Source organism: Dasypus novemcinctus, chromosome 8, assembly GCF_030445035.2.
Source record: "Dasypus novemcinctus isolate mDasNov1 chromosome 8, mDasNov1.1.hap2, whole genome shotgun sequence".
Classification (NCBI taxonomy): Eukaryota; Metazoa; Chordata; class Mammalia; order Cingulata; family Dasypodidae; genus Dasypus; species Dasypus novemcinctus.
In genome coordinates, this window is record NC_080680.1 from 19993028 (window position 1) to 20018584 (window position 25557).

Below are 25557 nucleotides of genomic sequence, written 5' to 3' on the forward strand. Positions count from 1 at the left end.
AGCGATTTACATGTATGTTTTCTTTCAGTCCCCCTAATCTTGAGAGTTAAAAATTGTTTTCTGCATCTCATAGATAGAGAGACAAGCCTAGTGACAGTAAGTGATTTCCTCCACTGAGTGACAGAACTGCTAGTTGAACCTGTGTCTGACTCCAAGTCCTGGGATGTTTCCACTCTGAGAGTATTCGAATTCACCTCTTCACCCTGCTACAGAGGGTGGTCTAAGGCTTGTCTGGAGTCCCATGGTTATAGATTTTGGATCAAAGGAATAAATGGCTCCAGCAAAGGTGGGGAGGTCGGAGGACGACCTGGGTTTCCCTCTGCTCCGTCCTCTCTCGGTTCTTTCCCTGTGGGAGAATAGGAGCTACATATACCTAGTGTTTGGGCTTTCGTCAGGTGTTAGGGGAGTGATCCTCAAATTTAGAGTGCAGTCAAGCAAGGTGACAGTCCTATTAGAGCCCCACTCCCAGAGGTTTTGAAACAGTGGACTGGGTGATACCACCGTTATCTGTTTTAGGTAATAAGGACCCAGATGATTCAGAGTGAGGTATCTGCACTACACACCATGAAAAGCACTGAGTTGGGCAATCCGGTCTTCACACTTGGTTCCTCCTGGGCCTCTTCATACATTTCTTGTTTGATTGTAACAAACACAGAGGTGATCCCTTCACTGACAGATAGGTGTATGAGGAACAGCCTTCTGTGATGACTCAAACGGCAGGAGGTGGAGCTGGACGATGAGAGTGAAGAGGGAGAAGAAAGAAAGTTAGAGGTGCCCAGAACCAGGAGCAGCGGCTGCGTGGTTGCCAGATTAGAGTCCATCCTCCCCAAACTGAGATGAGGTTCAGCAGCAACCCGAGCCTGAGGACCTTTTGGGGGCCTACATGCCAGGCCAGCTACTTTCCATGCCTGTGCCTCACTTAATTTTGTAACAAGCCTGTGAAGTCAGTTTTATCATTTGTATTTTATAGATGAGGGATCTGGGAGGTCTAACACTGTCTAAAAAATTTACCCCAAGGTCATGTAGCTAGGATACAAATCAAAGTCTGTTTAAAACTTCAAAGTCCCATCCTTTTTTTCCCCTTTATTTTTTTAATTACAGAAACAACACATGATATAATCTCATTTTTTGAAAATCAGATAATCCAGATATAGCAATCTTCCCCCAACCTAGTTGTCTGCTCTTCTTTGCATTAATATGTGGAAATGCATTCATTTGTTTTACATTTCTTTTTACATAAATAAAATTATGCTGAGTGCATTAATTCTGCAACTTATTTTTTTCACATAAAAGTAACTCCTGGAGGTCTTTCCATATCAGCCATATGAGTCTCCCTTTATAGTGCCACTATTCCTCATTAGAGGAGAGAAAAGAAGAATATTAAAAAACTATAAGCTAATTTTTTTTTTTAAAGATTTATTTATTTATTTAATTTCCCCCCCTCTCCTGGTTGTCTGTTCTTGGTGTCTATTTGCTGCGTCTTGTTTCTTTGTCCGCTTCTGTTGTCGTCAGCGGCACGGGAAGTGTGGGCGGCGCCATTCCTGGGCAGGCTGCTCTTTCTTTTCACGCTGGGCGGCTCTCCTCACGGGCGCACTCCTTGCGCATGGGGCTCCCCCACGCGGGGGACACCCTTGCGTGGCACGGCACTCCTTGCGCGCATCAGCACTGCGCATGGCCAGCTCCACACGGGTCAAGGAGGCCTGGGGTTTGAACCGCGGACCTCCCATATGGTAGACGGACACCCTAACCACTGGGCCAAAGTCCGTTTCCCAATATAAGCTAATTTTTTAAGAAGTGAATATACATTTAAACCAGAGCTTCTTAGCTGGGGCAATTTTGCTCTCGAGTGGATTTGGCAAGTATCTGGAGACGTTTTTGATTGTCAGAATTCTGAGGGAAGGGGGTTGTGTGTGTAGAGGTCAGGAAACACCCCACAATGAAGAATTACAGGGCCCAAAATGTCAATAGGGCTGAGATGGAGAAGTCCTGATTAGTTTAAACCTATTCTCCCTTCATGGTATTTCAGCAGTCCCATTAAGGGGCTTAATCAATACCACAGTTTCTCAACACTAACTTTTCCTTAAAAGAGTGCTAAGTAATAAATCCATTCTTTAAAAAATGGTAGTTTCAGGTTTTCTGAGGAAAAAATCATTTATACTCTGGCTTCTTCCTTGATTTGACATCACATTCAAATTACTTTTTGTGAAGGAGGCAAAATAATCAATGACAGAAATCTAATTGACTCTTGCTTCCAAACTGTGCAATGGGGGAAAATATTTCTCAAGGTATGTTTTATACGTTTAGTTTCCCTTTAGTGAATTTTACATTTAATTAAACTTTTTCCACTTAGGCTTAAGTAGATACAGATTCTGTAAAATGGGAAAATGGTTGAAAAGTTTAAAAACTGGATTGAAATACAAAGGAACTATGATAATTGCAAATCTGTCTATTAGGTCTTATTAAATAAAACTGTGAGAAGCCAAGTGTTGGTTTCTAAGTAGGGAATTGGGCATTGTTTTCTGTGGCATTGTTTTAGCTAATTTATTCACACCACCCATTTTGTGTTTGAAGGAAATAATGTATAGGCATGAAGTTTAGCCTGTTTTCATCCCTAAAAATGTCCAACCATTTGGTCCTATTGTGCCAAAGGATGCATTATCGCAAATATTTGTAATGAAAATGATGAGGGTTTCCCTCCTCAAAATGATTTTAAATTAATTTAAACGTGTATAATTTTCAGGAAGAATGTATTAGAAGTAAACTCAGACCTTTAATTCAGGGCTTATTTTTTCTTGATTTAGATTATAGATTATTCTAATATCAGTTGTGCCAGCTACAACAGTGAGTATGCATCATATAGCATAATATGAAAGATTCTAACTTATAGTATCATATATTAAGGATATTGGATTTTATAAGAATTGTCAGTGAAGGGATGTCACAATAATGATACTTCCTGAGGAATCTCTATATTAGAGGTGCTTCAGACCAACAGGCACAGAATAGTTATTGTAACAGTCTGAAATATCTACTTTGCTTTATTCTACTTTGTATCTTAGAACCTTCCTCCAGAAGTAATCAGAAGGATTTATATATTTTTTAAAGATTTATTTATATTTTTATTTATTTACCCCCCTTCCCCTCCCCTGCTAATTTTGCTGTCTGTGTCCATTAACTGTGTGATCTTCTGTATCTATTTCTCCTTTTGTCCTCTCTTGTCATTTTTCTCTCCTCTAGGATTCACCAGGATTCTATACTGGGGACCTCTGATGTGGAGACAGGTTCCCTGTCAATAGTGCCACCTTAGTTCCTGGTCTCTGCTGCGTTTCACCTTGACTCCACTTCCTCTCTCTTTTGTTGCGTCATCTTGCTGCGTGACTCTTGTGCAGGCACTGGCTCACCGCGTGGGCATGCTTTCTCTTCCTTTTCACCAGGAGGCCCAGGGATCGAACCTGGTTCTCCTATGTGGTAGGCAGCAGCCCTGTCACTTGAGCCATGTCTGCTTCCCAGGATTTACATTTCTACATCTTGCGTTTGTCTCCCTGAACAATGTCTTGTTTAGCGTGCCTGTTTTTGAACTTTATATAAATGGAATCATACTGCATGTTTATTTCTATAATTTTCTTCTTTCCCTTAACATGTTTTGATATCGTCTCATTTGTTGCACATAGCAGTAGTTCATTCTGTAGAGTACTCCAATATAAGAATATTCCATATTTATTAAGCCATTCTATTCGTAATGGACATTGGAGTTGTTTCTAGTTTTTTGCTGTTGTGAACCATGCTGCTCTAAATATACCTGTGCAAGTCTCATGATATAATTGTGCAAGAGCCTCCTCATGGCATAGATCTAGGAGTGGATTAGGTGTGTGCTAGATGAGGGTGTGACATATTCAAATGTACTTGGTAATATCAAACTATTTTTCTAATATAGCTATACCAATTTACATTCTCATCAACTGTGGGAGAGAGTTCAAGTTGTCCTGCAATCTCACCAGCACTTGCTATTGTCTGGATTTTTAATGTTTGCCAGTCTAGTGTTATAAAATGATTTTGATTTGCAGTTTTGTGTTCACTGGTGAGGTTTGGTCTTATTTCATGCTTTATGGTCCCTATGCTGTATATTTGTGTGTCCTGATACCATTTTTCCTTTTGGTTGTTTGTTTTTTTTTTTCCTTATTAATTTGGAGGCATTCTTTATGTATTTTGAACACTAATATTTTAGAGTTATAGATGTTTCCTTATCTTCTCCCAGTTTGAGGCTTGAATTTCACGATCTCTATGATTTTTCGATGAACATAAATTCTTAATTCTGATATAATCAAGTGTATCATTCTTTTCCTTTACAGTTATGCTTTTGAAGGCTTGTTTTTGAAATATCTTTTCCTATTCCTGAGTCATAAGGATATCACCCCATATTGTCTTTTTTTTTTTTTTTAAAGATTTTTTTTTTATTTAATTCCCCTCCCCTCCCCTGGTTGTCTGTTTTCTGTGTCTTTTTGCTGCGTCTTGTTTCTTTGTCCGCTTCTGTTGTCGTCAGCGGCGGGAAGTGTGGGCGGCGCCATTCCTGGGCAGGCTGCACTTTCTTTTGCACTGGGCGGCTCTCCTTACGGGCGCACTCCTTGCGTGTGGGGCTCCCCTACGCAGGGGACACCCTTGTGTGGCACGGCACTCCTTGCGCGCATCAGCACTGCGCATGGGCCAGCTCCACACGGGTCAAGGAGGCCCGGGATTTGAACCGCGGACCTCCCATGTGGTAGACAGACGCCCTAACCATTGGGCCAAAGTCCGTTTCCCCATATTGTCTTCTAAAAGATTTATGTTTTCACCTTTCACATTTGTGTCATTCACGTTTGTGAATGAGCAGTCCAGTTTATTTTTTTCCCGTGAGACTAATCAGTAGTCCTGGCAGTAGTTTTTGTCCTTCTCTACTGACCTTCTGTACCTGCTCTGTCATAGTCAGATTCCATGTGTGAATCTGTCTCTGGACTTTCTGTTCTCTTAGTCTATGTACATCCCAATATTACACTGTCTTCATTTCCTGTAGCTTTATAACTCATCTTGGATATGGGTAAGGCCAGTCCTTGGCTGTTTTTCTTTTGTTTTGTTTTGTTTTGTAATAGGAGTATCTTGTCTATGTGTTTGGTCCTTTGCTTTTTCATGTAAATTTTAGAAAATCTTCTGAAGTTCTAGTAAGAAACATGTTGTTACTGGGTTGAATCTATATGGCAAAGAATTGACATCATTATGCTTCTGAATTTTTTTTTTTTTTTTTTTTTTTGCTAAGACCATAACATATCACTCCATTTATCCAGGTCTTTAATATATATATATATATATATATATATATATATATATATATATATATATATATAAAAGTTTCAGAGAAGTTACCATTTTTGTTATTCTGTCTTATAGTGCTATGCAGGGCATTGCTAGTTCATTTTAGTCTATAGAAGACAGCATAATGTGAAGTATTTAGTTGGGGCTTATGTGTAGGTCTAGTTTCTATATTGGCTTTTTTTGGCAAGGGGAAGTAATAATTTAGATTGCATTATTAAGAAAATTAGCCAATTTTCACCATGGCGTGTAATTTTGAAAAATATAAATCACTTGCAGGTGATTTAATTAATTTGGGAATTTTAATATTAGTTCAGTAAACAAACAATTCCAGTGTAATAACATAAATATTGTGTGGATGTTTGCACAAAATGCCATGGCAACATAAAAAAGGAAGTGACTAATTCAGCATTTGGGTGTAAGTATTTTATATGGTAAAAGAACTTGCCAAATTCTCTAAATGGCAGCATTTCTACTGGAAAAGGACTGAATAGATGAATACTTCTTTAAAAGATTGGGAAAAAAGAAGGTTAAACACATTATGCTGTACCTGGAGGATTAATGTTTTTTTGCCAAAAATAATAGTTTTGAACTAACAAAGGCTTTGTTTTGCCAATCAGGTTTGCTGGGTAAAAAAAGTTTAAAATATATAAGGGATCATTATAATTTTTATTTAAATAGAACTGAGATTGATTTGGAATTTTCCGATGCCCTTTTTAACAAAGATGGTTCTTACTGGTGCTTCTTCTGCCTCTTCTGGATGTTCTTATCACGCTGTGTATCCAAAGGTTATCATAAGCTGGGTGGCACCAAAGTAGCATATTCCTCAATAAGATGACATCTACATCAGCCTACAAGCTTCTGGTCAGTGTTACCAAACTGAGGAAAATTCTTTGAAGTGAAAATAAATAGCAAGGTCTTTTTTTTTCTTCAGTATTCTATGGGTAGTTTATGGACTGAAACTCAGGAAGGCAAATTGTGAAAAGGAAAATTTATCATTTTATACTGTAATGAGGTCACAAAGGAATCCTGCAGTGATTATATTGTTCATTAGCTACAAAAGGGCAATTCATCCTATTGAGTTAGAGTCGACACTTTATTGAACACCCATGGGGTGAAGTGCTGGGGCTAGTTAACAAATGCTGTGAGAAACACAAAGATAAGATAGGATAGTCCCTTCCTTGGAGAGCCTGTGGTCTAATGAGTAGAATGAGGAAAGTATGCTTGTAACTACCTACACAAGACAGACCTTGGCGAGCACTGTGAGAGAAATGCAAGACACTGGGGAGCCCACATACCAGGAGAATACCATCTTATTAATAGGGCATTGGAACAGGAATCTTGGAGAAAGATGGATTTTGAAAGGCAGATGTAATTTTTACAGATAGTGATGGGCCAGGGTGATTAGGTGTCTCAGGAGAAAGAAACTATATGGAGGTGGGAATGGGCCAAGTAACTGGTCAACAGCAGGTGTCTGATGTTACCAGATGACAGGTTTCAAAGAGGAAGGCCGGGTTGAGGCCACATGGTGGCAGGCTGGGCTTAGGAAACCTGTGAAGAGGAGTATTTCCCATGCCTTTGCTCAACGGTGATCCCCCCTTACCACCTCCTCTGCCTACTCCCTCCCTAGTCCCGTTTTCCTCTGTCTGTCCCACCCAACACCATATGCCAGCTCTTTCTCTCTTTCTCTCTTCCGTTCTCCAACCCACCCGCCCCCACCCACCATCTCCCTCTCTCCTCTCTCCTTTCTCCTTTCCCAGTTGTCAGAATCAGCTCAGATGTCATCAGCTCTGGGAGCATTCTGAAACCCTGCAGTTGGAATTAATCATTCCTTCTTCTGTTCCCACAGTGATTTTCTTACCCTTCATTGTAGCACTTACTGCATTCTGTCTTATATTATGGTTGTTTCCATTGCTGTCTCCCTTCATCAGATTATAGGGGCTTCTTATCCTAGTAGCTGCAGTAGAGTGGCTTGAATACAGATCACATTCAATATATGTTTGTTAAGTGAATGAATAAGGGGTCCTTGTTTACAAAGAGTTTTTATTTATATTATGTATAAAGAGATACGTGCAATAGAGAGCAGAATGGTGGAAGGTCTAATAAGAGTTTAATGATGAGATGATGAAATTGTTTGGGGAAGCATAAAATATGTGCTCTCAGTTCAAGATTATTGACCACAGTTTGGCCCTTTTCACTCTTTGCCTGAACAAAAACCACAGCCCTTCTTCCACACCGAGACCTCGGGCCAAGCCACATCCTCATTGCTCCAACTTTCCTAACTGGCCTGTGAATGTGCTGCCGGTTACGAGATGGACCAGATACAATGAGGTGAGGGGAAAAACACCTGAAAACAAGGACAGTGGATTTTCCCCAGATTTATTTAACACTTCTCTCCTTATGAAAGTTTATGTTCATGGTATAAGCATTTTGAGTGGCTTTTCAAACATTAGCAGGATTCTTTTGTTCTTAAAACTCCTACATGAATCAAAACTGGGCTTAAAATGGTTTTATGGACAGCTGTGTTGGTTCCTGCTCTTTCCACCGTGAAGAATTTTAGATTACAAGTCAGGTTGATGTATTTGCACTTTTTCTTTATGCTGTTCAAGTCAGGACCTATTCATTTATATCTGCATCCTTTTTGTAGATAATTGACTCACATATTTAGAAATCCAGCTCCTCATAGTAAAATAAGGGGAGTAGAGAAGCTCCAAGATATTTCTTCCAGCATTTCAAAAAGAATACATTATTATATGATTGTAAGAATTAATTTTTGTCCAAGGACCAGTGTCCAAAGCATCTTTAATGACTTTGCATTTAGACTATTTGCCACTAGGTGGTGGTAAAAAAATTATCCTTAGCTATGAGAAGTACTTATCAATTTTTCGGTTTACTTTAAAAGAGAGGTTTAGGGATCTAGAACTTGAGGGGTCTCTTTTGAAGCTATGCTACCAAGCTTCAACATGTTGTTTCTAGACTTTATGCTCATTTTATTCAAGGACAAAACTTGTCCTCCATATCAACTCATTTTAGGGAATTACAGAAAAAAACAAACATTATAGCTTGAAATTTGGTTTTACAAAACATTTTTAAATGATCAAAGCCAGAATATACTATTTGTGGAAATTTTAGGAAATACAGATAGTTTATAGATGTGTTTTTGAATCACCTTTAGAGATAGCTTATGGTAACTATTTGTTACATATCTTCCCAGTATTTTTTACAGATACAAAATTAAAATTACATTGAACATGCAGTTTTATATCTTGTTTTTCAAATTAATATCATACTGTCTTTTCCTAAATACAATATCCATAAACCTTGATGTATTCAACCAGTCCAGTGTTGTCAGACACTTAGGTGCTTCACTCTGCTATGAACCTAAACCTTTCCTTAGGATGTATTCCTGGAAATTGAATTACTGGGTAAACAGGTTATGAATTTTAATGCTCTGGCTATATATAATCAAGCAACTTTCCAGAAAGTTTTACAAAATTTGTACTGACAGCAGCAAAAGATTTCCCATCTCACTACATGCTTGCCAACACTGAGTATTGTGGTTTAGGCACTTTTTTGTTCTTTACTGGGTTTTGATTTTTTAAGAATAAATTTATAATATCATTTTGAGAATTTAGGTCAGAGCAGGTATACCAGGTATTTTCACTTTTCCGAAACCTTATATGTTGTAGTCAGCACATATAAAGCAGGTGTTTTGAATGGTATCCAGGGACCTGCTTGTGGCCATTTTAAACATTAGTTAGAAATTATTTACAATTCTTGATCACGTCTTCTGAATCTGTAAGATGTCCTAGTTGTCCTTGGTGGTTTTTGAACTTTCATTGACTCAGCTACCAGAGGAACTCAGCATCGTGGAGAACCTGCCCCTCAGGCCCTGTCCACAACCCAGGCTGCAGTGCTTCCGGGAGCCATCAGACCAGAGGGCAAAGCTGGGGCATAGTTTGCTCAAGAGCTGTCATCTTAACTCACCCTTAACTGTTCTTGAAACTTTTCCCTCTGTTGTATACTGCATTCCTTTTCACTCAACTGGGTCTATAGCACTTTGTGCTTTAATTTTTTAAGGCTCAAGTATGTGAAATTTAGTAATAATAGCTTCCTGTTTAAGGGTGACTTAAACTTGGCTTAATTGAAATTTTATTAAAAACTGAATTTATTGGGACCTAAATGAGATCTTTTACTTAGGGAATTTAGCATACTGCCTCACGTGTGGTAAGTGCTCAGCAGATTTTATTTTTTTAAGATTTTTTAGAAATTTATTTTTCTCCCCTTCCCCCCTTCCCCCATTGTCTGCTCTCTGTGTCCATTTGCTGTGTGTTCTTCTGTGTCCACTTGCATTCTTATTAGCGGCACCAGGAATCTGTGTCTCTTTTTATTGTGTTATCTTGTGTCAGCTCTCCGTTTGTGCGGTGCCACTCTTGGGCAGGCTGAACTTTTTACGCACTGGGTGACTCTCCTTGCAGGGCGCACTCCTTGTGTGTGGGGCTCCCCTATGCAGGGGGCACCCCTGCGTGGCATGGCACCCCTTGTGCACATCAGCACTGCATGTTGGCCAGCTCACCACACGGGTCAGGAGGCCTGGGGTTTGAACCCTGGACCTCCCATATGGTAGGCGGATGCTCTATCAGTTGAGCCAAATCCACTTCCCAGTGCTCAGCAGATTTTAGCTGTCATAGTTGTCTGAACTCCCTCCACAAGAAACACTTTACTAGATGAAAAGGATAGAAGAACTTTCCAGTCAGAGGGATCAGGACATACTCAAGTCCTGGGGTGTCAGAGAGCCTGCAGTGCTCCCAGGAGCAATGCCAGGCTAGTGAGGGGTCCTTGACCCTCAAGCAAGCCTGGGAAGGCGGGGAACCCAGCTTCTTGGCTTTCGGAAGAAGGTTGGGCTTCACAGTAAAAGTAATTGGGAGCCATAAAGGATGATTTTTGTTGTTGTTGTTGTTTTACAATATACTTAAAAAAAATTTTTTTAAAGGTACTTAGATTATATAGATGTTAAATAAAAAATACAGGGGATTCCTATATGCCCCACTCTCTACCCCACACACATGTTCCCACATTAACAACATCCTTCATTAGTGTGGTACATTAATTACAATTGATGAACACATTTTGAAGCATTGCCACTAAGCGTGGATTATAGTTTACATTGTAGTTTACACTCTCTCCCACACAATTTTGTAAGTTATGACAAGATACATAATGGACTGTATCTGTCATTGCTGTGTCATTCAGGACAATTCCCAAGTCCTGAAAATGCCCCCATATTACACCTATTTTTCCCTCTCCCTTCCCTCAGAACCTCCAGTGGCCACTGCCTCCAAATCAATGATAACAGTTCTCCCTTTGCTAGAATCACAATAAATCTATAGTAGAATAACAGTAAATCTACTCTAGTCTATTGTTTATTCCCCAATTCTGAGGATTCTGGGATGGTGATGCCCACTCCACCTCTAATTGAAAGGGGGCTTAGATCCCATGGGGCAGATGGATGGGACTCTCTTGCTTGCAGTTGCAGACTCTCTCTGTTCCTTGGGATCATCATTGTCCATCATCATCTCCTTGTTTGTTGTCCTGGCTGAGTCAAATGAATTGGACAGTAGGTGTTGCAATTCTGTTGAGATTCATGGCCCAGCTGGCACAGGGACAGCCCAAAGATGTAAGTCTCTTGGACATTCACCTAGCAATTCTAGTACTAAGTATAGTTCAGATAGTAGGGGCAGAGGACCACGTGTAGGGAAAACACAACTGAGTCCAACTCTGTCACATTGGGGAACATAAATTCCAAAGTAGGGCCCACTGTCAGGGTGGCACACTCCTGAGCTGTCTGCCCTGTCTATGATGTCTGGGTATCTCCAGAGCCCTCAGGAGCCCTGCTATTTGAAGCAATATTTACCTTGGCAGTCAATGAAATCTTGCTGAGACATGCATAAGCATTATCTCTGGAATGACCTCCCAGCTCACTTTGAAGTCTCTTAGCCATATAAACTCATTTGTCTTTACCCTTTCCCCCTTTTGGTCAAGGTCTTTTTCCAGTTACATTGCTAGTTCATGCTTGGTAGTAATCCCTTGGTGCCAGGGAGGCTCATCCCTAGGAATCATGTCCCACTCTGGGAGGAAGGTAATACATTTATATGCTGAGTTTGGCTTACAGAGAGGTCACATTTGAGCAACAAGGAGACTGTCAGGAAGTAACTCTTAGGCACTCTATAATATAATACTAGGCTAAGTTTCAGTTTCAAAAGTGAAGGTTCACAAGTACAGTCATCACTATCAAGGGCCTGTCAGTGGTCCATTTTCCTTCACTAGTCACTGTCCCTGTACCAGGGGGATTCTTGCTGTCTCTTTAGAGAATGTGGCAGAGCTCCACAGGATGGGAGTTCAATATTCTGTTTATCATTGTGTGAACCTTCACCCACTGTGGCAATGCCCCATGAACATTTGAACACATTTGTATGCCTTATAGGTATGCCTCAGGTGAACATCCTCCCATGCATCCCCTATCTCTGACACCCTGCACCAATGATCCTCCCCTGTTGCAGTTGTAACCCTTCTGTGATCCAAAACTTCTTCAAAATTGAAGCCAACAAAATAACCAAAAACAATGAATAAGAAAATGAAGTAATAATGATAATTTTAGAAATAAATAGAATACAAACATTTTTAAAATGGGAAAAAGAAAGATAAAATATATAAAATTAAAAAAATTTTTTGGCATTATATCTTTCATCACTGTAAGATCTGTTGTCTTGTGTATACAGTGACCTTTTCTTCCATTTATTCTCCCAGTGTCTTATTTTTTTCTTTTTGTCTTCAAAGAAGCTTTGGGTTACAGAAAAGTCTCATACAGAATATAGGTGATTTCTATATACCCAACATCTGCCCCCTTACTCCCTTTCCCCTATTAATAACATTTTACCTGTAGATGATACATTTGTTACAATTGATGTACAATTATTGAAACTCTGCTACTAACCATGGTCATTGATTTATATTATAGTTTACACTTTGGACCATGCACCTTTTTTTCGCATAAAACTGGGCCATTTTAATGTTTTTTGTTTGTTTTTTTCTTAAACATAATAGTTTTCTTTTTCTTTTCTTTTTTTTAGATTTATTTATTTATTTATCTCTTCCCCCATCCCCCATTGTTCTTATACTCAATGCCTGCTTTCTGTATCCATTCACTATCTGTTCTTCGGTGTCTGCTTGTCTTCTCTTTAGGTGGCACTGGGAACCAATCCCAGTACCTTGTGGAGTGGGAGAGAGGCGCTCAATCTCTTGCACCATCTCAGCTACCTGGTCTGCTGTGTCTCATTTTCTCTCCTCTCTGTCTCTTTTTGTTGCATCATCTTGCTGTGCCAGCACTCCGTGTGGACCAGCACTCCACATGGGCCAGCACAACGTGCGGGCCAGCTCGCCTTCACCAAGAGGCCCCAAGAATTTAACCCTGGACTTCCTATATGATAGACGGGAGTCCACTCACTTGAGCCACATCTGTTTCCCCATAATAGTTTTTTTTTTTCACAGCTTATATCCTTTAATTACATCATAAAGCAAAATTAGAACATACAGGAAATGATAGTTACATAACAATTTACTTTATATATACTTATCTATAAGTAGTGCCTCAGGGACAGATGCTGGACATTGTGTGTCCTGCCATGGCCCACTGGGTGGACTGGGGGAGAGTGTAGACTGCAATGTAACCACTGTCCATGTGGTGCAGCAGTGCTCCAAAATGTATTCACCAGGTGCAGTGAATGTGCCACGATGATGGAGGAGGTTGTTGATGTGGGGGTGGGGGGATGGAAGGTATATGGGGACCTCATATTTTTTGAATATAACATTTAAAAGAAAATAAAGAAAAAAAAGAGTTTTAAAACTCAAAAAAAAAGAAAAGTCCAAGCAAAAGCAATCCTCTACTGCTACCTTGGATTTGATTTATTTTTTAAATCCCCCCTCCTCCAGTGCCAAATAATTGGGTGGAACTACAGTCACTTGAACAGCTAATGAAACTGGTGCTAAGCCACCATGTAGGGACTGTGTCAGCCCCAGGGACTGGCAAAGCTCTGGAGGAGGCCTGGAGGAGAAACAAGCAAGCAGCAGCTCCTATACACTGAAGTACTTCGGGTTGACTGGAATGGCTGGAGAAGGCTTAGACCAAAGTCAGGGATGCTAACCACCTCTGCATTTACCCCCTCGGAGGGAGGATGGGGTGGAGTCTAAGGAGGTGCAGGGATGAAAAAGAGCCTGGTTTGAAAAGAGCCTGGTTTGAAGATGGAAAATTTCTCCAACACCATTCCCCATCCATCTCTGTCCATGAGCAGAGTCTGACAGGCAGGGATCGTCCTCACAGTTCTCTGAGCTCTGCACAGGCCATGTTTCTTAGGTCTGGGTTCTCCAAAAAGTCACTGTAAGGTGAGCAAAGATGAGCAGAGCAGCTGGGAAATGCACTTGGCAGGTAAATTGGAAATAATTCCTGCAAGGAAAAGGGTAGAGGCAAGAATGGGAGGCACCTGAAGACTGAATAATAGAACAGAAATGGTGAATGCCACGGAGCTACCAGGCACAGCCACAGGAGCACAAAAAAAGCTGTACTTTTCGGGTCTTAAAGACCCATAAGTTGACTCCGTGCAACCTGTGACTGGAAAGGGTCACCTCCCAAAACCTGGACCATACACTTTTATAGGGTTTGAAATTTAACATGGTCTGTATTCATCATTGCAAGATCATGTAGAACAAGTCCATCACCCCAGAAATGCCCCATGTTCCATCTATTCTATTCCTCCTCCCCCTCCCTTTGGGACCCTTGGTAACTGCCAAGATTTAAGTAATTGAAGGACAAGATTCATGGTTACTTGTAACAACACTGAGAGTTTGACGTACCTCCCTGTCCTCCCCTATTAGGCACTACCTTTGCTCTCGAGATCATAGCAGGACTCCCCAGGATGGGAGTTGTAACACCTTCCTGTTCATTTTGTTGATCTCCACCTACTGATACAATACACTATGACAAGAAGAACACTTCCCTAGAAACCTGCCCCAGGTGCACCCTGTCCCACATTCCCCTACACCCAACATCTTAAATCAGTAACCCTCCCTGCCATATTTGCCAAAAGAACATTCCCAACATTTTAGTTTTCAACAACATACCTGCAGATCCCCATAGTGCACCTGCTCCCTCCCCCAACTCTCCCCCCAGTTCCATGAACCATCCAACCCCCCTCCCCCCTCCCAGACCAGCACTGCCCAGTTCAATAGCACACTGCACCACTGTATGCCCATCCACTGCACATCTACACCCTTCCACCTTCATAGATTTTATCCATGTGGGCTTTGACTCAAACCCTTCCTCTCCCTTTCTGTCTCCTCTAAATATGTCTTCCAGACTCTAGCTCTGTGAGTGTGCTCAGTTTGCTTAATTCATATCAGTGAGGTCATATAATATTTGTCCTTCAGTGCCTGACTTGCTTCACTCAAATAAGGTCTTCAGGATTCATCCATGTTATCCCATGTGTTAATAATGCATTCCTCTTAGAGCTGAGCAATATTCCTTAGTTTGTATATACCACAGTTTGTTTATTCATTCATCTGTTGATGGACATTTGGGTTGTTTCCAACTTTTGGCATTAGTGAATACTGCTATGAACTTTGGCATTCATCAAGTACTCAGACTTGCATTGTCTGAAAATTGCCTAAATTCAAGGGGGTTCATTATAAGGCTGTGCCCTTAGTTTAGGTAAGAGGATGGAGATTGGGCCAGGAGACTGGCAGTTGAGATAGAATAAAGATGGATTCAGGACATATTTTGGAGCTAGACTTGACAAGACTCCAAGATGCTCCCTGCCCATTATCTGAATGCATGAGTGAGTGGGCCCGTTTCTTAACCTCTGTGTGTCTCAGTTTTCTCATCCGCAACACAGATGCATTAACAATACTATCCCACAGGCTGTGAGGATTGAGTTGCTATTTATAAAGTGCTTAGTACAGCTCCTGGCATATACAAGTATTAAATAGAATGCCAGAAGTCTGGTAGCAGAAGGGACATCCCTCCCTATGTCTAGTGCCAGCCTAACCTCCTCTGTGAAAAACCCATACTCCCCACTTCTGAACCCTGTGCTGCCTAGTTTCCAACCCAAGCCTGCCTGGCCTCCTCTGTCTTCCTGCCTGGGTCTGGCTTGGACATCTCCACATGGATTTGCCATATGGCTGTCAGGCCTGGCTAGGCTTTCCCTCCCCCAGAATACCTGCATTGCATCCCATATAGGGCATCAGGCCACATTCTTTGCTGCTGATGTCCCCAAGGGCCCTTCCTGCTATAGGGAACTCACCCTCTCCTTTAAAAACCCGCAGAATCTGTCAGTAAATAGATTCCCCACAAAGGATGTACATTGGCTGTAACTTGTCCCTGGCTTTGAGGACCTAACCATGACTTCTGGTTCTCATCCAGGTGGTGCTTTGTTAATTTGCTACAAACTTCTTTAACGTGAAAACACTAGAAGGGATCTCATGTAGAGACAGTGAATAGGTTTCAGCCTATATGCCATAGTAGTGTTGCCTGGAGCTCAAGACTACTGAGCTCACAGGGAGAAAGTCCCATGGCCTGCACTCTATATTCATGGTAGAGTTTTTCCCCCAGGGGCAGGGGTGGCCATGGAATTGTGGAGAAGGGAGAGAGGCACAAAAGGCATCTATATTTGCGATGCTTTATTAGTTAAGCTGGATAGCGAGTGGAATTTACCTTATCATTCTTTACATCTTTTTGAATATGTGAAATATTTCATGATGAAATTGAACTAGAACACCATGACAGAGTAGTGATGTCTGCCTTGGGCCGTACTGGTCTGTTTGCTGCATGCTTGTACCTGGCTACCAGGACCCACTTGGATCACAGTCGAGATCAAGGTAATGCCAGCACCCTTTATCCTGATTAGACGGTGGTATCTCAGTATTTGTATATGAACTGACACACACACATTTTTATGCATACCAATTTTATATCATTATATGTTGTCTCAAAATGTAGTGTAGGATTTTTAAAAAAATGTAGAGTGGATATTTCCACTGAGGTGTAAGCTGTAAAAGGGTGAATTTTATGGTGTGTGAATTATATCTCAATAAAGCTGTAATTTTAAAAAATCACAACTAAAACGCTTTTTAAACTTTCTCCCTAATTCTAAAAATAGTGCATACAAATATAGGAAACTGGAAAGCATATTAAAGTAGAAAGAAGAAAAATATATATCCTCATAATAGCACCACCCCAGTCTGTTAGCATGTGTGAATTTCTTCTATTGTTTGTCCATTCCTGTGAAAGATTTATTTTTACATTGATGAAATCACATCTGTGTAAAAAATTTTGCATCTTCCTTTCTTCATTTAACATTATAATATAACCTCTTGAAATACTGTCTTAAATTCTTTATAAACGTTTTAACAGATGCATAATGAGCCACTATGTATGTATATTATAAATTAATCACTCCTGCTATTTGACATTTTTCCCTATGAAAAATAACACTGTAGTGAACATCTTTGAGCATAATCCCCAATGTCATATTTGGATTTACTTCTTTAAATGTATACCAGACATACTAAAGGTTCTAAATGTTTTGAAGGCATTTAATATGTTTTCAAGTTGCTTTCCCTAAGACAGGGCCTCTGTTAGCCAAAAAGCCATCTTTGTTTAGGTTACAAACCTCTGGGCAGACATAGCCCTGGAAGTCCCAAGTTTGGGGTGGTCTTGGGCTGGCTTACACCCCGTGCATGCTCTCTGTGGATACCTTTGCCTGGTTCACACCACACCGCTGTGTGGCAGGGCCCTCTTCCCAGCACTGCATACCTTATGTTTCTCTAGTAGCTCACACAGAGGACCTGTGTCATACAACCCTCATCAGCATTAGGTGTTCATGTCTGTAAATATCTTTAATTTGATAAATGGAAAACAGCCTGTTGTTTTAATCTTCCCTTTTTTGTTTGTGAGGATGAACATTTATCCATGTGTTTCTTAAGCATTTGTATTTCATCCCTTGGGAATTATCTGTTCATATTTAACTTTTATGCGCTTAGGGTTGGTCATATGATATTTTGTACATTAATTTGATCACATGATCTATATTTTTGTGTTTTTCCTAGTTTGTGTTCATATTATTTATATTACAAGAGCACCTTTTATTGCACATTGCAGATAAAAATTGCTCTTTTTTTTTAATAACAAATTTAAGGTTTGTGACAACCCGGTGTTGAGCTAGTCTATCAGCACCATTGCCATTTTTCCAACAGCATGTACTCACTCCATATCTCTGTGTCATACATTGGTAATTCTTGTAGTATTTTAACCTTTTTTCATTATTACTGTATCTGTTATAGTAATCTGTGGCCAGTGACCTTTGATGCTACTATTGTTGTTGTTTTTTTAAAGATTTATTTTATTTATTTCTCCCCTCCCTGCCCTGTTGTCTGCTCTCTTGAGTCCATTCGCTGTGTGTTCTATTGTGTCTGCTTGCATTCTCGGCAGCACCGGGAATCTGTGTCTCTTTTTGTTTCGTCATCTTGCTGCATGAGCTCTTCATGTATGCAGGACCACTCCTGGGCGGGCTGCGCTTTTTTAGTGCAGGGTGGCTCTCCTTGTAGGACGCACTCCTTATGTGTGGGATTCCCCTGTGCGGGGGACCCCCCTATGTGGTACGGCACTCCTTGCGCGCAGTAGCACTGCACATGGGACAGCTCATCACACAGGCCAGGAGGCCCTAGGTTTGAACCCTGGACCTCCTATGTGGTAGGTGGATGCTCTTTCAGTTGAGCCACATCTGTTTCCCTGATGCTACTACTGTAATTGCTTTGGGACACCAAGAACTGTGCCCATAAAAGATGGTGAACATATGCAATAAAATGTTGCGGATGTTCTGACTGCTCCACCAAATGGCCATTCCCCAGTCTTGCTCCCTCTCCTCAGACCTCCCTGTTCCCTGAGACACAATAATACTAAAATTAGGCCAGTTAATAACCCTACTATGGCTTCTAGGTGCTCAAGTGAAAGGAAGAAACACGTTATCTCTCACTTTAAATCAGTAGCTAGAAAGGATTCAGCTCAGTGAGGAAGGCATGTTGAAAGCTGAAACAGGCCAAAAGCTAGTCAGTCCTCTTGTGCCAAAGAGTTAGCCAAGTTGTGAATGCAAAGAAAAAGTTCTTGAAGAAAATTAAAAGTGCAACTCCAGAGAATGCATTACTGAAAAAGAAGCAAAACAACCTTATTGCTGATATGGAGAAAATTTTAGTGTCTTGATAGATCATGCCAGCCACAACACTCCCTTAAGCCAAACCTTAACTCTCTTCAATTCTGTGAAGCTGAAAGAGGTGAGGAAGCTGCCGACGAAAAGTTTGAGGCTAGCAGAAGTTAGTTCATGAGGTTTAAGGAAAGAAGCTGTCTCTATAACATAAAAGTGCAAGGTGAAGCAGCAAGTGCCGACGTAGAAGCTGCAGCCAGTCAACCAGAAGATCTCACTGAGATAATGAAGGTGGCTGCACTAAACAGATCTTCAGTGTAGATAAAACAGCTTTCTATTGGAAGAAAATGCAATCTAGGACTTTCTTCAGTTCCTGGCTTCAGATCTTCAAAGGACAGGCTGTCTCTCTTAGTTTGGGGCTAATGCAGCTGGTGACTTTACATTGAAGCCAGTGCTCATTTACCATTCCAAAAATCATAGGAGCCCCATGAGCTATGCTAAATTTATTCGGCCTGTGCTATGTAAATGGAACAACAAAACCTTGGTAACAGCACATTTGTTTACAACAAGGTTTACTGACTATTTTAAGCCCACTGTTAGGACCTAGTGCTCAGAAAAAAAAGATTCGTTTTTTGCTCATTGACAGTGCACCTGGTCATCCAATAACTCTGGTGGAGATGCACAATAAGATGAATGGTTTTTTTTTGAAGATTTATTTAATTGATTTCTCTCCTCTTCTCTCCCCCTCCCCCCCCATTGTCTGCTCTCTGTGTCCACTTGCTTTGTGTTTTTCTCTGTCCGCTTGCATCCTCGATGGCACTGGGAAACTGCTTTTTCATTGCGTCAGCTCTCCATGTGTATGGCGCCACTCCTGGGCAGGCTGTGCTTCCTTCACGCAGGGCGACTTTCCTTGCAGGGCATATTCCTTGCGCGTAGGACACCCTCATGTGGGGACATCCCTGCATGGCACATCACTCCTTGCACGTGTGCCAGCTTACCACACGGGTCAGGGGACCCTGGGTATTGAACCCTGGACCCTCCCATATGGTAGGCGGACGCTCTGTCAGTTGAGCCACATCTGCTTCCCAGATGAATGTTTTTTGCCTGCTAATACAACACCCATTCTGCAGCCAATGGATCAAGGAGTACAATGGATCAAGGAGACTCTGCTTTCAAGTCTTATTGTTTTAAGAAATACATTACGTAAAACTATAGCTGCCATAGGTAGGAATTTCTCTGATGGATCTGGGAAAAGTCAATTGAAAACTTTCTGGAAAGGATTCACCATTCTGGATGCCATCAAGAACATTTGTGATTCATGGGTGTTCAAAGTATCAATATTAACAGGAGTTTGGAAGAAGATGATTCCAATTCTCATGAATAGCTTGGAGGGATCCAGGACTTCAGTAGAGAAAGTAACTGCAGATGTGGTAGAAATAGCAAGAGAAGTAGAATTAAAAGCAGAGCCTGAAGATGTGGTGAAATTGCCGTAATCCCATGATAAAATTTGAACGGATGAAGGGTTGCTTCTTATGAATGAGCAAAGAAAGTGGTTTCTTGATATGGAGTCTAATCCTGGTGAAGATGCTGTGAACATTGTTGAAATGACAACAAATGATTTAGAACATTCCATAAACTTAGTTGACAAAGCAGTGGAGCAAAAGATTATGACTTGCCGAAGGCTCAGGTGATGGTTAGCATTTCTTAGCAATAAAATATTTTTAATCAAGGTATATACATTATTTTTTTAATATAATGCTCTTGTGTACTTAAGAGACTACACTGTATTATATACATAACTTTTAGATGCACTGAGAAGCCAAAAAATTCATGTGACTTGCTGTATTGTGGTGGTCTAGAACTGAACCTGCTATATCTCTGAGGTATGCCTCTATTTTCTAAAATATAATTTCATTTTTACTTAGAACAATCAGTCTTTTGTCTTATGATAATCTCCCTTGATTTATAGTTTACAAAGTTCTTCCCCATTCAGACCCTTGAAAAATACTTATATTTCTTTGTGTTTATTTCATTTCATTTCTACATGGTTCTTTTTAATTTATATTACGCTCCATTTTATTTTGATGAGTAATATAAAGTGAGGATCTTAATTTTCCTTCAAATAGATAGTTTCGCAGCATCACTAATTGCATGATCTTTCTTTCCCATAGTGTTCTTGTTTTGTTTTGTTTTGTTTTATGGTACCATGGACTGGGCAATGAACCTAGGACCTCATATGTGGGAAGCTGGTGCTCAACCACTGAGCCACATTGGCCCCCCTGAGCTGGTTTTTACTTTTGTTTTTTGCTTGTTGTTTGTTTCTGTTTTCCTTAGAAGGAACCAGGACACAAACCTGGGACCTCACATTTGGGAAGTAGACACTCAATGGCTTGAGCCACATCCACTCTCCCTTAGTGATTTTTGATGCCTTCTTTGTCATGTATTAAATTCTCAATCTATTTTGATAAAAAGCTGGGTTTAAAAACAGTAAAGATTTCATTCTATATATGGTTAAAATGCTCTTCATTCATTATATATTTTTATTTTCATTGTTAACATTTGTTTGACTTATTTATAATGTAATAATTTTAATGCTAACTTATTTTTTTTAACATCCCAAGTCAAAATGAACAGTGTATTTGGACAAATTGAGATCACTGGTTTCATAGAGCACCCCGTTTAAAAATGACCCAGATTTTATGCAATGTATGTAACAGGTACTTGCATTCTTTTTTTTTTTAATACATAAAGTGCATATTTTATCATAATCTTTAGAGGCTGATTAGCAAAGTTGTTTACATTATGCCTATAAAAGTATAGCAATTTACTCTGTTGCATAGATTATTTAAAGGGCAAGACAGTATGTCACAGGCATGGCTGCATTCATTTTTAAGGAGTTAACTTTTCTCTTTATGTTTTTTAGGGTTTGTTATCTCATATACTTTCAGCATTTAGATTCGATAGGAAAGAATTCGATCTTTTTAGTCAAGGTCTTGGATATGCACCTGCAGATTACTATCCTGGTTTGCTTAAAAATGTGAGTGTTTTAAATTTATCAGTATTGAAATTGTCATTACTGAATGGACTATGAGCAGAAAGGGTAAATGGAAATATTTCACAACTCCAGGAACGATGTTTAACTTTTCTGTATTTATCTCTTGTTACCTTGAGTGGACTTATAGCCATGTAAGGAAGAAGTGTGAGATGGGAGATTATGGGAAAGATGAAGGAAACCAGGGGAGAGTATACTAAATCAATCAATCTCTCTTTCTCTCTCCTCCCCCCCACTCCCTTTCTCTCTGTCTGCCTATCTCTCTCTATCTCTCTGTGTCCATCTGTCTGTCTCTCTGTCTCTGTTTCTCACATCCCATTTATTCACCAAAGATTTTTGAGAGAGGAGGTTTCTTTAACCGTTATAAACACAGCTTTGTACTAATGGACAAATCTTATATTTAAAATAATCTGATTGGAATTTTATGTTAAAGCAAGGCAAATAATAAATAACCTTGTAAATAGCATTATATGTTTTCATCTTAGTATTAAAGCTGTTTTCTTTTGCCTTAAAAAACTTTAGTAAAATTCAAGAAATCTTAATTTCTGATCTTGACACACTCTTCTAAAAAAATGTTTATTGTTTGATGCCCATTTTGATCTTTTGAAAACTTTATTCTTGAAAAACATTTTGAAAAATAAGGAACTTGAGCTTTCTCTCCATGAACTTTCCTTCTTCCTCCTGGCTCTCCTTCCTCTGGCCACTCCATCCCCATCTCCTTACCTTGCTCTCCTAATGTTTCTTGGCAGCCCCTTCTCCCTCCGCCTTCCTTAGCCCAGCCCCCAGCACCTCCACTTCTTTCTCCAGCCCCAGTCCCCAGCCCCGTGTTGCCACCTGCTGAATGGAAAGCCTGACTGGTACATTGTGAAACAGTCCACGTCCCCCAGCGCAGTGGCTGGCACCACTAACCCACCTGCCTGTCTTCCTGGCCCTGCTGCTCATTCTCCTCTTCCTTCTCTAACTGAGCCCCAAGTCTTGTTAATTCCACCTCACAAATATCCCTCCTTGCACCTGGACTCCTTCCCCCTGCTGCCACCCACTCCCAAGGGAGTCACCTGTCTCTGCACAGCTGCAGGGACCTCCTATTTCGTCTTCCCATCCCTGCTCTTGCCCTCCCCACATCAGCAGCCAGAAACAATCATGCCACAGGCCCTCCTAACCTTTAGGAACCCCAAGCTTGGGGGTTGCATTTTTATGCTCATGGCAACACTTCCTTTAAAAAAAAAAGTAAGAAAGCAGAAATAAACGCATTCTAAAATGTTTTTTAAAAAATGAATTTGGTTTTAATTCTTAGGAAATTAATGATCTATTGTTCATTTGCCTAAATAGAAATGTAGAATATTAGACATTAAATATAAAGTCCCATTTATTAGTAAATGTGACTTGGCACTTCATTCATTTCACTTCAACAAAGTAAAACATAAGGAGAGGGTTTGAGGAGGGAATTGCGACGGAAATATCACTCACACCAAGCAAAATAGAACTGATGTAATCCTATTTGCCGTGTGAGTTAACCCGCCACTGACTTTGTTTTACAGATGGTTTTATCATTAGTGTCTGAACTCCGAGAGAATCATCTTAATGGATTTAACACTCAAAGGCGGTAGGTGTTAAACTAAACATCCCTCTTGTCAAGTTTCAAAATGTATCAGAATTTAAGAGAAAATTTTCATAATTCTTAGTAAATGCATTTTCGAATAGTTATGGTTATATTCTCTGTGATGGTATATTTTTTAGTGGAATAGATGGTAAATGGTGAAGTTTTCAAACTTAAAAAAAATCACTATTCTCTCACCTCTTAAAGGCAGCAAATCAGGCAATGTCTATTGATATCAGGCAATGTCTGTTGACATCAGGCAATGTCTATTGAGTAAAAAGCCTTAAATTTACAGTAGGGAATACAAAAGAAAGAGAAGTCCTCAGCCTTGCCTTGGGATTCTTCACCCTGTATGAAGAGAACGTGCCTGGATACATGTGTGTGCTTGCACTCTGCACCCCCGTGTGTGTGTGTGTGTGTGTGTATGTCATATACACAATTAGAATAGTTAACATATTTGATGTGCACATATGACCTATTTTAAGAAACATGATATTCCAAAATCCAGACTAAACAAATCAAGTAGATTGAGACAAATTGAAAGACAATCGCATTACAAAATGTTTCTTCACTCTGTGAGAGAATTCAGAGTTGTTTTTATTGGTGAGCATCTCATTTTTAACAAAGCGTTAACAAACAGAATCTGGGTACCAAAGGAGTTGGTGATTTTTTGGTAAAACCTATTACCGATTAAAGCTCTTTTAGAAATGCTTTTTACCCTCAGCCTTTAGGAATTCTTTGCAACTATTCCTTAGAGCAGAGTCTACTTTAAAATAAATGGAGGGGCTGAATGCTGAGCAGACAGACCGAGGAGGACTCAAGGAGGGTACATCTGTGCAGCACAGGAGAATGAGGTCTTTTGTCAAAGGCAAGACAGGAGAGGGGTGTTGTGATGCCTGTCATGGCATGGACAGGGATTTCAGGTGCTCAGGAGGGATAAAAACAAGGTTGGGAAAGCCAGAGTTAGAGGCTATTACAGCCCTTGTAATAGCTGCCTTCATTAGTTCTTGCAGCAAGCATTCACTGAGTATCTGCTGTATGCAAGGTAGTTTTGTGTGGTTATGTGGTACAGATACAATGCTACATAACATGCTTCTCATCCGTAAGGTACTTAAAGACCAAGAAAAGAGATAACAGTGACTGGGCAGGTCAGGGCTGTAACAGGAGAAAGTACAGGTGCCGTGGGGTTAAATAAGAGAATATGATTTTTAAAAAGTTACACAATGTTAATAGCAACTTTATTCATAATGCCTTAACCAGAAACACTGCAAATGACCCCCACCTTGGGAATGGGTAGCAAACTGTACATATCTATACAGTAGACTACTACTCAGCAAACAAAAAGAATGAACTACTGATATATTCATTTTTACTCAGTGCCTGACATACTTGACTAGAATACATTACTTCATGACACAAAATCCACTTTGCTTGACTCTACAGGAAAAGTATATAATAAGTATTTATTATTAAATAAATATTTATTTTAGTGCCTGCATATTATAGTTGATAACATATTTTATGCCAGATGTCATAAGATAATGTATTAATGACTAATAATAAATATTTAAATAATACAACTATTTGTTACGATACACTTTTCCTGTAGAGTCAAGCCAGGTGGATTTTGTGTCATAAAATAATATATTCTAGCAAAGGATGCTATACAGTAATTCTGTCTTCCCAGTGTTTTTTTTCTTAAATAACTTACATAAGTAAGATGTTTATTATAGAAAAATCAGAATGTAATAAAAAATAATAAAATAAACCCATTATTTCACCACCCAGAAGACATGATAAATATTTGATGTGTAACCCTTTGATATTTTATTTTAGATACCCACTCCCCATAAGCACATCCTTGTCTTTTAAAACAGAAATGGGAGTGCATTCTGCTTATAACCTACGTTTTTCAGTTAACATTGAATCATGATGCTCTTTCCATGTCAATAAATAATCTACAAAGTTATTATTCTTAATTGTTTCTAAATAAATAGCTTTTAAACATTGCATGGGTTATACCATCATTTATTTAAGCAGTTCCCTGTTGATAAGAAATTTTTTGTGATTTTTCTCAAACACAAAGACGCAGTTGGGTATCAATGTTAATCTATTGTGGGAGACTTTTGTAAGTATTTCAGTAGGATAAATTCCTTGGCATAGATTTTCTGAGTGAAAAGAGTCACGTGTTCTAAATGTTTAGACATATACTAAATTATTGGACATTAGATTGTATCTTTTTTTATTGGTTGCTATTATGTAGATCACTTCAGTAAGCTCTTTAAAACCTAGTTTTTGTACACCTTCTTAATTACTTTGTC

The 25557-nt window shown here is 39.8% G+C and overlaps 1 protein-coding gene across 3 annotated transcripts in view; it reads left to right on the forward strand.

The window, feature by feature from the left end:
- The window catches only part of FANCC (FA complementation group C), a 306236-nt gene that overhangs the window by 178662 nt on the left and 102017 nt on the right, over positions 1 to 25557 (forward strand). For all 3 annotated transcript variants that reach the window (XM_058301557.2, XM_058301558.2, XM_058301559.2), the window contains 2 exons: positions 21511 to 21624; positions 23178 to 23242. In XM_058301557.2, the coding sequence (XP_058157540.1) occupies positions 21511 to 21624; positions 23178 to 23242 (179 nt within the window). The remainder of the gene's footprint in view (positions 1 to 21510; positions 21625 to 23177; positions 23243 to 25557) is intronic.